Source organism: Prionailurus viverrinus, chromosome C1, assembly GCF_022837055.1.
Source record: "Prionailurus viverrinus isolate Anna chromosome C1, UM_Priviv_1.0, whole genome shotgun sequence".
Lineage (NCBI taxonomy): Eukaryota > Metazoa > Chordata > Mammalia > Carnivora > Felidae > Prionailurus > Prionailurus viverrinus.
The window spans coordinates 114803359-114819199 of record NC_062568.1 but is presented as its reverse complement, the minus strand read 5'-3'; the positions used below and the strand labels follow the sequence as shown (position 1 = coordinate 114819199).

The window sequence follows — 15841 nt, the reverse complement described above, 5'->3', positions numbered from 1 at the left end:
CAGAGGCTCTCTTGGTTCCATGGTCTGAATGTGGTGCATTTGTGGGTATGCTCTGGTCTGTTTGTGAAATGAGACCTATTGCCACCACCAACAGAACCAAGGTTCTGCAAAACTCCTGAGTTGGGAGATGTGGTGTTGGCAGGGGGTTGGGCCATTCTTCTGAGGGAGGGGGCCCACTGTGCTGGGACTGAGGCAAGTGTCACTGAGAGAGGTGGTTCCATTGGAGCATGGGATTGGAGTGGGGCTTGGTATAAGCAAGTTAGATAGTGAGTCTGACATCATTTACTTCTTGAATAATGAACATTAAGAGTTATGGAACTGCTTAGTCAATTGGTTGTTTTCATTATCTGCAAAATAAAGTAAATGTAGCAGAAAAAAAAGTCCTAGAGACAGGTTAACTTTTTATAAGCAGTTAATCTCAGGCAAAGTACTTTCTTAACATCTTTGAGCTGCAATTGTCTCATTTGTAAAATGGAAATAGTAACGGAACATTCTAAAGGATTTCACAATGATTAAGAAGCTTTTGGCTACAAGTAATTCAGTTTAAACAATAAAGAAACTATATCTCCCCACATAACAATTAGTCCTGATATTTCTAGGATGATTACCTCAGTAATCAATGACACCATCCAAGACACAATTATTTTCCATGTCTTGGTTCTGACATTTTCTTTGTCTCCTTATTCTCAGGCTAATTCCCCTGCTAATTGCAAAATGATTGCTAAAGTTTCTGGTATCCAGAAATTCTCGAGAAGCACCTCCCCTCTCCCCCATGCATTAGATTTCTCTTCATATCTCATTGGCTAGAATTTTTTTCACATGTCCATATTGAAACCAATCTCCCTAAGAGAAATGGAATCACAGTAGTTGGTTTCGACCAATTGGGATATAGCTTTCCTTGAGTTGCTGGGAAGAGTGGTAGATATCCAAACAAAATTAGGGCTCTGCCGGCCATGAACAGGGGAACTGGTTGTTTGGTGGGCAACATGAGTGTCTACTACAGAGCTGTTCCCAAATTGTAATGAGATCATTTGCAGCAAGCTCTTGGAATGGTACTTGGTGCACAGGAAGCTCTCAAATCCATGTTAGCTAGAAACACTTCTCATGATCTTCACAATTAAGTTATAAATTTAGGCAAGTTTTAAAAATTGCACTTTTCTTATCGTGCTGGATGATATATGTATACACGGTGATCCCAGGAGCGCAGAGGAGCCCCTAAGCTGGTGTGGAGAGAGGAACTGAAGGGTGAGGAGTGGGGAGAGTCTGTCAGGAAGGGTTTCTCAGAAAGAGATGGCCTTGAGCTGAATCTTGAAAGGCAAACAGAAGTAAGCAAATCTTAGAAAGAAAGAAAGAAAGAAAGAAAGAAAGAAAGAAAGAAAGAAAAAGAAAGGAAGGAAGGAAGGATGGATGGATGGATGGATGTAGTGGGCATGAGGCATGGGAGCATGGGACTAGAAACTTCCCTGTCCTCTATGCACCAGAAAATGCTTAAGGAGAAGGAGGCTGAGAAAGCCCTTGCAACTAGGTATGCCCTGAGCCTGGGGTGCTGTCAATGTATTAAATGTCTTAGACAAATTGATCTTGAGCACATGTGTATTATCTTGGTAGCAAAGAAACAAACGACAAAAGAGTGTGCTGGTTCAGAGAAGGCTTATATAGTTAGGAAAAAGAATCTTACATAAGTCGCCAGGTTTTCGAGTGAGAAAGATTGAACAGTCATTTCACAAGATCATAACAAGTGGGTATCGCCTGTGTGAAACTGAATAAAAGAAACCCCACTCAAAATGGAGTTGGGAGGCCAGAAGGGGGCACTCCCATCCCCTACCACTCACAGTCAGTTGCAGACCCCAATGGGAAAAGAGCGGTGTGCATTCCCAACAGGAAGAAGCTTACTTCACTACCCCTGCAGGAGGAAGAAAGATTTTCTCCTTGCCTGGCAACAGCCCAGCCAGTAAGAGACCTTCACAACTCAGCCAATGAAAACCCACTATCCTTCAAACTCCTAGTTTACTCCAATGGGCTTTTGGCAGACAACAGCCCCACCCGTGTGTGTGGGGGGGGTGGGGGGACACCCCTTCCCTGTATAGAAGAGCATTCCTCAGCTTTGTGCTCCGGACTTGCCTATGGTTTTGACATAGCTTGCATGTCCCGGATGGCAATTCTCTGCTATTCCTGAATAAACCTATTTTGCTGGTAAAATAACCGACAGTTTTATCTTTAAGGTCAACAAATTAAACCAAAGGGCCGTTGTAGCAGGACAATCTAAGATACTAGATGTGCTGCCAGTCAAAAGGGGAGGAGGAAAAAAAAAAGACTTTGGCACATTTAAACAGCAAACGATGAGAGTTCATTTCTCTCTGCGTTTGGAATAGCCAACCTGTGTCCCCAGCCAACTGACAGGCAATACAGTCAACTAGGGAGATGAGCAGAAGCACGGGGTGTAAGGGGAGGGTCAAAGTGGGATTCACGTTCTCGTTTTAAAGCCGTCCCTGATGATTTGTCACATTTGAGCCACGAAGATGCAAAACACAGTTTGCCTGCTGCTTACTTTCAGATAACATTTCCCCCCACTGGAAACGAATAGCAGGGGAGAGGCAGTGCTGCGAAGGCTGGGGGGTGGGGGGATTGAAATGTATTCCGGAAGTTGGAGGGAACCACTGTAGGGTAGTAAAGCTCATTCTCAGGGATCGATTCCCTTTCTCCCAGGCCTGGAAGTTCTAGATAACACCCAGAAGGGAGAGAATGAAGACAAACAACATGGCCAGGTGCTTTTTGTTGGTTGGTTGGTTGGTTTTGCTTGTTGTTTTTTGATAAGGCAATATGCCCGTGCTTTCAAATACCTGCATGTAGAAATCTGACGTACGCAACTGGCTTTCAGTAAGAACCTGCGAACAACTCTATCTTAGCCGGTCTTGTCCGGTCCTTCGGGATCGGCAGCTCCCTGTGGTCCTGCTTCCCTCCCAAGCGGCAGCCGCCAGAAAGCACCTGGACAGTGACAGCTTCTACCTGAGGCTCCGTGTGCTCTATGCCAGAAAGGGGGGCTCTTTCTGAGTGGTCTCCAAGAAGGGACGTCTTCCCAAGACCGTACGTTCCAACTCTGCTCCGCCCAGAGATATAAAACCACCAAAATGTTTGAGAAAAGGGGCAATGAAGGGAGGGAAAGTAAATTATGTGGCGCTCCTTTGGTTGGCTGGAAGTTGAGAAGGAAGTGAGGATACCCTCTGGGCCTTCCATGGGACCGTGGGCCTCTGGCAACCCTCTGTCCCCACCTCCGCTGTGGGCCCCTCACATTCTGCGTCCTCTGTGAAAAAGTCCCTGCTCTGTTGGTGACCAGAGACCCTGATCCGAGGCCTGGAGAAGAATATCTCTACCCTTCCCCACCCCTCAAATCTGTATCTTTTGCCCAAAAGGTCTGAGTGGGGAAAGAAGGTGAGAAGAAAGCAAACTGTGTAGCTGAGGTGTCATAACTATTCCCTTCCATCCCACCCTTGGGCCACACATTTCTTCCCGCAGCCCACACAGGGAAGGCAGGGTGTCCCCTCTGGGTCCCTCCAGCCCGTAATGTTGTGTTGCATCTTGTGTTGCATCTCCTGTGAATGCTGGCGCCAGTGTTCTCACAGCATCCTGACTTCCCTTCACGAAACGCAGCCCTCTGTGCTGAAACGGCTGCTTCTGTGCCTTCCCCATCCTGCCACCTCGAGAGCGAGTGCTGGTTCTTGCGTGGGTTTCTGTTCCAGGACCCAGCCTACTGCCTGTGCAGAATAGGCCCCCGGAAATCCGCTGGAGAGTCACCGGCCACTAGCGGAGGGTGCAGACTCCAGGGCCAGGACTGTCCTGTGCCCCAGTCCTTCCCCCGTGGCTCTGCTTGCCTGGGGCTGCAGCCGAGACAGACCAGTGACAGACCTGAAGCCAGGCTCAGAGGGCAGGGCTTGGCCTTTCCCTCCGCATCAGCTGCTGGACAGCAACACGACAAGAGATAATCGCTCTCTCCAAGGCCATAAATGCTGCGGCAAAGCCCCACGTTCCTCCTATTGTTGGGGCTTTCCTGTTTTCAGCCCCTGAAGATGCCACATGGGGGGAACAGGGCTTTTCAGCAGGTGGATTCTTTCCAGCCTTGGGCACGGCTCTGCTCTGGGTGGTGTATTTATTTGAACTCCTTTGGCAAATTACACCTCCCAGAGGCCCGCGGACTCGCAGCCAAGGCTGATTTCTCTGGGGAAAGATAGCACCTTACAGAGTCAATAGGGAGGCTCTGTTCCCTGAGCAGAAAGACACTTTTAACAACAGCTAATGTTTTATTCTGTCGAGGTCACAAAAGCCTCTGTAGCCAAAAGGGCACGAAGGGGAGGAAGAAGTAACCTTGAACTCGAGAAAGAAAAAGAAAATTGCTAGAGTTTGTAGATCCCGGTGATCTCCCGAGCCAGCCCCAATCCCAGCAACGGCAAATGTGGAATCTGTACCCATTGCTTTTCTTATCAGCACCTTTATGCTTGCTATGACTACAGAAGGGTCAAGCCTGTGCTATTTCCCCTTTTCTCACTCCCCCCTTTCGGGCTCTCTCCTGCCTTTCTTTTTTTCACCCTCTTCTCTCCATTTCCTCTTGCGTTTGTTTATAATCCGTCTCCCAAAACATGCACACATGTGCACGCACACACACAGACACCCGGTTCCAAACAGCTCTCCCCGTGCTCAAAACTTTTTGAAGCGTTATGTTCTATTTTTTAACATATTAGGATATTGTTTTCTTCTCCATAATTTATTTCTGATGTCATGTGAATATACTTGAAACCACTGATGAGCAAATATCGTTGACATTTCAAGAAGACGTTCCTTGTTTGTCCTGTGGCTCCTTGGGGCATCACTGAGCACTCCCAGGGGCACCTGTACCTTGTTTGAGAAACATAGATCTATAAATCCCTGCATTTTTTTTTTTAATTTGCCAGCCCGCCAACTCACCATCCATAATATAGGTGACACGTTCGCATTTGGTTTAGGTGTTATTGAATTGCCCCAGATGGTGGAAATGTTAGCAACCGTAGGGATCACCAAGTATGGTTGGCCCATCTGGGGCACAGAAAGGGTAAATGACTGTCCTAAGGCCCCAGAGCAAGTTGGTGGTAGAGTTGGGACTTGTCCCCAGGTGTCCTTTCAGTCAGAACGTTTCCATTCTTCCCTATCTTCCTTCTTTGATGTTTTGGAAGATCCCACTGTGTTCTAAAATTATATAATTCAAAATAAGGGCATGGAAGTTAATCCCTGTGCCCTTTTCAACCTACCTTCTCTTCTTGAATTCATTCCTCTTTATCACTACCCTTTGTCGATAGATCCCAAGCAGCTTTAATCCTGTCTTCAAGACTGCATTTAGGTCCTAGACAAGTTGAGTTAGTTCATACCCTGAATAAATCGAATCACTTTTTCTATAGGATTATTTGTTGGTGGTGGGACTTACACTATTCGCTCAAGTATCACTTTTAGTGAGATACACTCTTCCTCCAAAACCTGCAGTGGCTCCCCATTACCTATGGCATCAAAACCTTCCCCACCTCCTTCATCCACTGCTGTGGGATCCGGGCATCCAGGCTGGGGACGCTGTGTTACTGCAGAGGGTAGGTCCGTCCCTATTTGGCCCTTGACACATGATTTGAAGACAAACAGGGTATTCCCAACAAGGGAAGAAGTGCTTGCTAGGGAAGCAGGGAAGGGGGTAGATGGGTGAGTGCAGTAGGTGCCCGGGGAGAGGGTCCTTAGCAATCCAATTCCAGTTTCCCCATAACCTCAGTGTACCCCATCCTCTTTCCCCTCGTCATTGGCTCCTTTTCTCCTCGCGTGATGTGCCGGCAGCCACTCGACCTATGCCCGTGCATTCCTCAAGTCCTCACGTCTCCTCCCGAGAGGGTCCCCTCCCCCTGGACTCTTCCCCTCCAGTCTGCTCACCACGCAGCTGCCAGAAGCAACTCCATCTTCTCTGTTCCCTGTGCAACTGTCTTCTGCCTCCTGCTTCATCCGTGGAGTCCAAATGCCTCAGTCTGCCCTCCAGAGTCTTTTAGTTACCATCCTATCCCTAACGACTTCATTTGCTGCTGTTCCTTCGCGTGGCATCCTCCGTGAACGAAATAAATGCCTCTCACGCAGAGCAGAGGGCCCAGCCCTGTGGGGGTGCGGGAGATCGGAAGAGGTGACCCCCGGGGGCTAACGAGGGCTCATGGAAAGTAGACTATACCACTCTCTAGAGTCGCTTCTTTCTTTGATAGGGGCTATCAACCCATTAGATCAAAGGGTTGACATATACATGGCATAACTTGTTTTCAACAGAGATGATTTTCTTCTTAATAATTTCCTACACAAGATGGGCAAGGCTGGGTGGGCCAGCTGTCACGTGCTCCCACTTACTTGGCATGTGACCGTAGCAGCTAGGATAAATGTTAAGCTGTGATGGCAAAGAGAACCCCAAATTACAGTGGGAGAAGGAAGGGTCACCTGACAGTCTGGGTGGCCCCGGCTGTCAGGGCAGCCCTGTCCCGTGACATCAGTCAAGCACCCAGGTTTCTTCCATTTTTCTGTTGTCTTCGCCTGCAACTCCACAGCCACATTCCCGCCAGCAGGAAAGGGAAACGAGAATGTGAAGAGAGAGCAAATGCCGTCGTGGGGGATTGAATTGGAGTTTGCCCACGTGGCCCCCATTCAGAGCCCACTGACCAGAGGCTAATCACCTGACGGAGATGCAAGGGAAACTGAGGAATGTAGTTTCTTGATGGGTACCATGTGCTCAGCCAAAACTCAGCAGGGATGAGGAAGGTCTTCATTAAAAGGAAAAAGGGGAGAGGATATCTAGCGGGGTGTATAACATCCCCACCTGTTACACAAGGGCAGGAATTTCACCCTCCCGATCACACAGAGCTGTCTGGAGGAGAAAATAAAATTGGACACATGAGGGCTTAGGAATATGTTTTTTTAAGATTTTTTTTTTTTTAAGTGCTGTGCTAGAATGCAAAGTTCAACAGCCATTTAAAAAACCAATCCGGGGCGCCTGGGTGGCTCAGTGGGTTAAGCGTCCGACTTCAGCTCAGGTCACGATCTCGCGGTCCGTGAGTTCGAGCCCCGCGTCGGGCTCTGGGCTGATGGCTCAGAGCCTGGAGCCTGCTTCCGATTCTGTGTCTCCCTCTCTCTCTGCCCCTCCCCCGTTCATGCTCTGTCTCTCTCTGTCTCAAAAATACATAAAACGTTAAAAAAAATTAGAAAAAGGGGCGCCTGGGTGGCACAGTCGGTTAAGCGTCCGACTTCAGCCAGGTCACGATCTCGCGGTCCGTGAGTTCGAGCCCCGCGTCGGGCTCTGGCCTGATGGCTCAGAGCCTGGAGCCTGTTTCTGATTCTGTATCTCCCTCTCTCTCTGCCCCTCCCCCGTTCATGCTCTGTCTCTCTCTGTCCCAAAAATAAATAAACGTTGAAAAAAAAATTTAAAAAAAAAATTAAAAAAAAAAAAACAAACAATCCGTTGGGGCACCTGGGTGGCTCAGTTGGTTGAACCTCCGACTCTTGATTTCAGCTCAGGTCACGATCTCGTGGTTGTGGTATGGAGCCTCACGTGGGGCTCCACACCAAACATGGAGCCTGCTTGGGATTCCCTCTCTCCCTCTCTCTCTGCCCCTCCCCCACTAGCACACATGCACACACACACTCTCTCTCTCTCTCTAAAATAACAATGACAACAACAGCAACCAAAAACCAATCTGTCAGTGTCATAAGGTTAGACACACACCTGCCATATGATGGAACAACGCCCCACTCCTATGTATTTGCCTAAGACAAATAAAAAGTTACTTTCACACAAAAACCTGTATACATAAGTTAATAGTGGCTTATTCATGGAAACAACCCAAATGGGTAAAGAAACCATGGGGTAACACCCATAGAACGAAATACTACTTACTCAGCAATAAAAAGGAATGAGTCGCTAAATACGTGAAGTTAGGTGAGTCCCCATGCATTATGGTAAGCGACATAAGCCAGACTCAAAAGGCTTCATGCTGTATTATTCAGCTTATATGACATTCTGGAAAAAGTAAAACTTCTAGGGGTGGAAAACAGATGAGAGATCACTGGGGCGGGGGTGGGCATTGAATGAGTGATTGCCACCTCTTTGGGATGGGAAGCTGACCACAGAGGAGCCTCAGGGAATGGGGTGGGGGTGGGGGTGCAACTGTCGGATCTTCTTCATCCTGGAGCTTACACAGCTGTGTGTGTTTGTCGAAACTCAGAGCTGTCCACTAAAAAGGGCACATTTTGTTCCTTAATTTATACCTTAATAAACTTGACCAAATCAAGTGCTATTCTAATGCAAACTGTTATTAAGAATCATCTACCGGGGCGCCTGGGTGGCTCAGTTGGTTGAGCGTCTGACTTCGGCTCAGGTCGTGATCTCATAGTCTGTGAGTTCGAGCCCCGCGTCGGGCTCTGTGCTGACAGGTCAGAGCCTGGAGCCTGCTTCGGATTCTGCGTCTCCCTCTCTCTCTGCCCCTCCCCACTCATGTTCTGTCTCTGTCTCAGAAATAAACATTTTAAAAAAATTTTAAAAAAAGAATCATTTACCTAACAGCTCCAATAATGACTTAAGTTCACACTGGGTGACATAATGTAGTTCACAGCTTTCTTATACGTCATCTCAAATGAGCCCCAGAGAGGCCCTAGGAGGTGGCAGGGCCAGCCTCTTGTCTTCACCAGATGACGCTCAGAGTATTTCAACTATCTGATAATGTCACGTAGCCAACGGGTGACACCGCTGCCACTTTAGCTTTCTAAATTTTGTTCTTTCTTCTTTGAAGGCCATCATGCTGTTTAGGAGTTTTGAATAGTATCAGATAAAGACCGAACATTAAAACAATAAAATAAAAATCTCCCCGTTGGGAGCAGGAACAATATAAGACCCAGGGATTTTTTTTTTTTAAAACTCCCGATCTGCCCGTCCCTAGTGCTCCAAGCAGGATCCTCTGAAGCCTTTCTGTCCCAGTGAAGGCTGCGGTCCCCTCCCTGGGGACCCCCGTGTGACTCAGGCCGCAGGACGGGACCTCTCTGGCTGTGGGAAGACAACACCAAGACTTGACGACTTCCAGAAATTGGCTCCCTTGCAGGTTGCCAATAGTACCCTTCCCACAAGGCCATGGCAGGAGTAGACCCAGCCACTAGAGCCCCATGCCAGGATAAACAGCAGAAAAAGTGGGATGATGAGACCCGCCTAATCAAGGCTGACTATTTGGGGACCCAGGTGCGGGCGCCGCGCACTTAAATACTTCTTTTGTCTTCATCTGTGCGTCAGAAAGATCACCCACAACCTGGCCAATTCGTGGCTGTCTCTTTCCATAGCTTCGCAGCCACTAATATATCTGTATCGCACATTAGAATGAAGCGTCTTCGCAGGTGTGCAGTGGTTGGCTTCTCCTTACAGAGAAAATCACATGCCCATCTTATCTGTATGTGAGAAATAAAGACCCATAGAGCCAAGCTAACTGTAGCTGCGTAAATCAAGCTGGGCTAAGATCCAGCTAAAAATTGGTGGAGCAGGACTTGGACCCATCTCACTTACGCGTCCAAAGTCCGCATGCTTTTTCTCACCTCACTCTACCTCTTATCTTACCCCTAGCTGCTTTCTATTGTACCCCCCCCCCACTTGCCCACACCAAGCACACGGGTTGGGGAAGCATCACGAGCATGTTGCCCATGGTAGTGAATCAAAGGGTTCGGGGTGTGCCACCAAACAGCTCCTCAATGGCAACTGTTTCTAATAATGTACTTGTCGTGGGGCGCCTGGGTGGCTCAGTCAATTAAGCGTCTGGCTCTTGATCTTGGCACAGGGCGGGATCTCACAGTTTGTGAGTTTGAGCCCTGTGTGGGGTTCTGCACTGACAGTGGGGAGCTTGCTTGGGATTCTCTGTCTCCCTCTCTCTCTGCCCCTCTCCCACTGGCTAGCTCTCTCACTCTCTCTCGCTCTCTCTCTCTCTCTCTTAAAACTAAATAAACATAAAAAGTGTTTAAAAATAATGTACCTGTCATTCATGAATTTTCAAAAATGCTCTTCACCTATTTTGTCCATCCCCTCCCCCTGGCAACCACCAGTCTGTTCTCCGAATTTGAGTCTGTTTGTTCATTTGCTATTTTTTCGATTACACACATAAGTAAAACCACATTGTATTTGTCTTTGTCTGACTTATTTCACTTAGCATAATACCCTCTAGCTCCAACTATGTTGTTGCAAATGGCAAGATTGCATTCTTTTTTATGGCTGATAATATTCCCTGTGTGTGTGTGTGTGTGTATATCCATTAATTTATCAGTGGACACTTGGGCTGCTTCTATATCTTGGCTATTGTAAATAATTCTGTAATAAACATAGGGGTGCATATACACCTCTTCAAATCAGTGTTTTCATTTTCATTTTCCTTGGGTAAATACCCAGTAGTGGAATGATATGGTGTTTATATTTTTAGTATTTTGTGGCACCTCCATGCTGTTTTCCACAGTAGCTGCACAAATTTACATCTCCATCACCAGTGCATGAGGGTTCCTTTTTCGCCCAATCCCTGACAACACTTGTTATTTCCTGTGTTTTTGATACCAGCCATTCTGACAGGTGTGAGGTGATATCTCATGGTGGTTTTGAATTGCATTTATCCAAAGATGAGTGATGTTGAACATCTTTTCATGTGTCTGTTGACCATTTTTTTAAAACTGATTGTTTTGAGTTGTATACGTTCTTTATATATCTTGGATATTAACCCTTTACTGGATATATAATTTGCAAATATCTTCTCCCATTGTGCAGGTTTCCTTTGTTTTTGTGATTGTTTCCTTTGCTGTGCAAAAGCCTTGTATTTCGGTATGGTCCCAATAGCTAATTTTGCCTTGCTTTTGTTTTCCTTTACTGAAGTGACATATTCATAAATGTGTTGTGGAAGGTGATGTCAAAGAAATTGCTGCCTGTGTTTTTCTTTAGGAGTTTTATGGCTTCAGGTCTCACATTTAGGTCTTTCATCCATTTTCAGTTTATTTTTGTGTTACGGTGTAAGAAAGTGGTCTGGTTTCATTCTTCTGCATGTAGTTGTCCAGTTTTGATGACACCATTTATTAAGATTGTCTTTCCCCCATTGCATAGTCTTGCCTTCTGTCTCACAGATTGATTGACCATATAAGTGTGGATTTATTTCTGAGCTCTCTGTCCTGACCCATTGATCTGTGTATCTACTATTTGTGCTAGTACCATACTGTTTTGATTACTAAAGCTTTGTGGTATATCTTGAAATTTAGGATTGTAATATGTTAAGCTTTGCTCTTTTTTCTCAAGATTGCTTTTGTTATTGGGGTCTCTTGTAGTTCCATATAAATATTAGGATTACTTACCCTAATTCTGTGAAAAATGCTATTGGTATTGTGATAGAGATTGCGCTGAACCTGTAGATTGCTTGGAGTCGTGTGGACATTTAACAGTATTCATTCTTCCAGCCCATGAACACAATACATTCTTCCATTTGTTTGTGTCATCTTCATTTTCTTTCATCAGTGTCTTACAGTTTTCTGTGTATAACTCTTTCACCTCCTTGGTTAAATTTATTCCTAGGTACTTTATTCTTTTTGATACAATTGTAAACGGGATTGTTTTCTTAATTTCTCTTCCAGCTATTTCATTATTCGTCTATTGAAGCATGAAAGATTTTTATATATTAATTTCACATCCTGCAACTTCACTGAAGTCATTTTTTAGTTCTAATAGTTTTTTGATTCAGTCTTTAGGGCTTTCTATATGTAGTGTCATGTCATCTGTAAATAGTGAAAGTTCTACTTCTTCCTTACCAGTTTGGATGCCTTTTCTTTTTCTTGTCTGATTGCTATGGCTAAGGACTTCCAGTATTATATTGAATAAAAGTGGTAAGAGTGGACATCCTTGTGTTATTCCTGATCTTAGAGGAACAGCTTTCAGTTTTTCCCCACCGAGCATGGTGTTAGCTGTGAATTTTTTCATATATGGCCTGTATTATGTCAAAGTATGTTTCCTCTAAACCCACTTTATTGATAGTTTTCATCATAAACAGATGTTGTATTTTGTCAAAAACTTTTTCTGCCCCAAGGTGATCATATGGCTTTTATTCTTTTTCATTTGAATGTGATGTATCACACTGATTGATTTGCAAATATTGAACCACCCTTGCAGCCATGGAATAAATAGTATTTGGTTATGATGAATGATTCTTTTAATGCATTATCGAATTCAGTTTGCTGATATTTTCTTCAGGATTTTAGATCCATGTTCATCAGGGATATCGTGCTGTAGCTTTTCTTTTCTTGTAGCATCTTTTTCTACCCTGATACAGGGTAATGCTATCCTAGTAGAATGAACTTGGAAGCTCTCCTTCCTTTTTTATTTTTTGGAATAGTTTGAGAATAGATATTAACTCTTCTTTAAATGCTTGGTCGAATTCACCTGTGAAGCCATTTGAACCTGGACTTTTGTTTGTTGGAAGTTTTTGATTACCAATTCAATTTTGATACTAGTAATTGATTCTAGTTCAAATTTTCTATTTCTTCCTAAGTCAGTTTTGGAACATTGCATGTTTCTAGGAATTTATCTATTTCAGTTTGTTGGTATATAATTTTTCATAATATTCTTTTATCATTCTTTGTATTTCTATCGTGTTGGTTGTTTTTCCTTTTAATTTCTGATTTTATTTATTTGAGTCCTCTTTTTTCTTAAAGGTTTACCAATTTTGTTTATCTTTTCAAAGAAGCAACTCTTAGTTTCATTGATATTTTCTATTGTCTTTCTCTATTTCTGCTCTGATTTTTATTATTTCCTTCCTTCTACTAGCATTGGGTTTTGTTTCTTCTTCTTTGTCTAGCTCCTTCAGGTGTAAGGTTAGGTTGTTTATTTGAGATTTTTATTGTTTCTTGAGTTAGGTATGTATCCTCTTAGATCTGCTTTTGTTGTGTCCCAAAGATTTTGAACCATTGTGTTTTAATTTTCACTTGTCTCCATTTATTTTTTTTTATTTCCTCTTTGATTTCTTTGTTGACATGTTGGTTATTTAGTATCATGTTGTTTAGCCTCCTTGTGTACGTATTTATTTATTCCAGTTTCTCTTATAGTTGATTTCTAGTTTCGCACTGTTGTGCTCAGAAAAGATGCTTGATATGATTTCAATTTTCTTAGATTCACTGAGACTTGCTTTCTGGTCTCCCATGTGACCTATCCTGGAGAATGTTCTATGTGCGCTTAAGCACACTCATGAATCTCGTGAATCTTCTAAACCAATTTGTATTTATTTATTTCAACCCATTAAATTTTTTGGAGGAAGTAATTTCTTCTGAGTATTACCATGCCCTCTACAAAATGATATTTCTTTTTTTATTTCTCTTGACCTGACCGCTCCCAAATGGCAATAATTGTTCCCTATTCCTACTCTTTTGGGTTCTGTGAGCGAATCATTCTAGTCATGCCTTCACAATTTCATGCATGCTCTGCTCCATTGCAGCATTTGGTTTCTTGTGGGTTTGCCTTGGCCCTTGTCCAAAGAGTAATTTTGCCAGGAAGACCTCATTTCAGTGTGGTCCCCAGGGCACGGACTTCAGCATTGAACTGGGTGCCGGCGCTTAGGGAAGACTTTCGGAGGGTTTGCAAGGCAGAAGATAATGATGTTTCCCTTTAATTAAGGATTTTGCTTTCTCAAAAGAGAAGGGGTATAAGCTGTGACATCTGTTTTATTCTTCAAAACCTGCCTCCTGTCACATTGCATTTCTTCTGCGTTCACTGTTTTCCAACACCTCACCCCAAATAACCCTGTTCCGTTTACCCTCCTGCAGGCTGGGGCAGGCCCCCCCCCCTCCCAGCGCGCATGAGTGCTGGAGCTTCCTCACTGCCTAATTACCTGCCCTGTGGAAGCCAGGAGGGGACCAGCCGCAGCTGGAGCCCAGCTGTAGGGAGATGGAATATTAAGACATTTTCCTTTCTTCCGAGTCCTTGTTAATTCTTCCTGGTGGTGATTAGCCAGTTATTTTTAGCTCCCTCTAAGCTTCCTGGTTAGTATTCAGGGCTGGTTTAGACCGCACAGAGGCACACTCAACATGTTCATGCTCCAATTTCATTTGGTCTCACTGAAGTGAATAAAATGAACTTGCAGGGTGGCCCATCCCCCAGCCTCCCCCGGTACACCCTCTCCTGCTGCTCCCTGAACTGTTGGTTCCTGTCGCAAGGGCCTGCCGCCCTGGGGCCAGGGACGAAGTCTTGCAGGAGGGATCTGGAAAATGAGCAGTTTGGAAGCCATTGAAGAGATAGAGCACTGCACCAGGAATGAGGAAACCGAGGTTTTAGTCTGGACTTTGTCACCAGCTAGCTGTGTAACAGCAGGCAAGGTACCTGCCACCGGTAAGATAGTGTGGCTGGACCAATCAGCTCATAAGTCCTTTCCGGGACTAAGATACTATTGATTCAGCAAGTCTAAAACAGTAGCTGAACACGAAGAAGCCTGTGTGCAAACATCTGGAAAGTGGGAGGGATGCGTGTGCCTTTTTCTTTCTTTCTTTGGTCCATCTGGCTTCCCTTTTCCAGAGCTCGTTCTTAAATGAAGGATTGCTCTCACTCCACGACCCCACCTCAGGCTCCTCCCTCTCCACAGTAACCCCTGGCGTTCGTTGTCTCCCAAAGAACTCCCAGAGGTTCTGGGCCTGCTCAGAAGCCAGTGTAGGTGCAGAAGAAAAGGACATCTGGGGAGATTTGGGCCCCTTGGTGCAATCTTGCTAACAAGAAGGAAGAGGCCACCGGGTTTGAGAAAGCAATCCAATTCCACTCCATTTAACCAGCCTGGGAATGATCAATTCTAAATGATGCCTCTTCATATACTTCCTCAAGCAAATACTGACTCTCAGCCAGTTCAAAGGGTACGTGCAGAGCCATTTTCCCAGCAATTCACTTGTTTTGGTGCAGGGGACAGAGCCAGCCCTCCCCCAGGATGCTTTTCCCCCTTTCCTCATTTGTAACAGGGGGCGAACACCCGCTAGGCTACGTGTCATAGGGTGAAATATCATGAATTCATAGACATCATTTGGCCCAGAGCCTTGTACACCGTCTTTTACAGATTGAAACTTTAGAACTGCAGGAGGAGTCTCAAGCTCAGGCTCGCATAAGCTCGCAGCGGAAGGGTGAGTCTGAGCTCTCAGCCACATACACGTACAAACGCCGCTTCTGAACGGGGAGATGTGATTTTTGCGCGTGTACATCCTTGAGGGCTGCACTCACTGAAAACGTTCCCCTGAGCCCTGCACAAAGTAGATTTTAAGAGAGATGTTGTTGATCCTCAGGACTATCCCCAGTCCCTTCTCACACCTTTAGTACCTTCGTAACCAGCCACGTGTCCTGACTGTCACATCTCTGGTGCAGCAGCTGGTGACAAACCTCTCTACATCCCGAACACAGTTCTGCATTACCCCCCATCTCATTCGCCAGCCCATGGATTGGTGTATCTGTGCAAGCCACACTGGCTATGGACCCCACATATATTGGTTCCTCCGGCTCCCTTCCAGTCAAAGCCCCAGGCCCTTCACTGTCCCCCCCCCCCCCCCCCCCGTGTTGCTGTGGAGAGCTAGGTTCACAGGCACCTCTTGGCCCCTCTGGCCAGGCTTCCTTGAGGGCGTAGCCCTCACGGGACTGACCTCTGGCTTCTCCACGACCGGGTCATAGTATGAAGGTTACTTCTGCAGTAAGCCAGGAGCATAACAGGCAGAGGGGGCCAGTCAAGCATCGCTAACCTGTAGCCGTGAGGCGCACACGGGGGTGCATGTGGGTTCACCTTTAAAAGGCCTCTTC

General features: G+C 45.6%; 1 protein-coding gene across 1 annotated transcript in view; it reads left to right on the top strand.

Moving 5' to 3' along the window:
* LOC125171683 (basic proline-rich protein-like) overlaps positions 1 to 15224 on the top strand; it is a gene marked incomplete at its 5' end in the record, with an annotated part of 17771 nt that extends 2547 nt beyond the window's left edge. The window contains 2 exons of the mRNA XM_047868848.1: positions 13724 to 13784; positions 15114 to 15224. Of these exons, the coding sequence (XP_047724804.1) occupies positions 13724 to 13784; positions 15114 to 15224 (172 nt within the window). The remainder of the gene's footprint in view (positions 1 to 13723; positions 13785 to 15113) is intronic.
* Between the last annotated feature and the right edge of the window lie 617 nt (positions 15225 to 15841).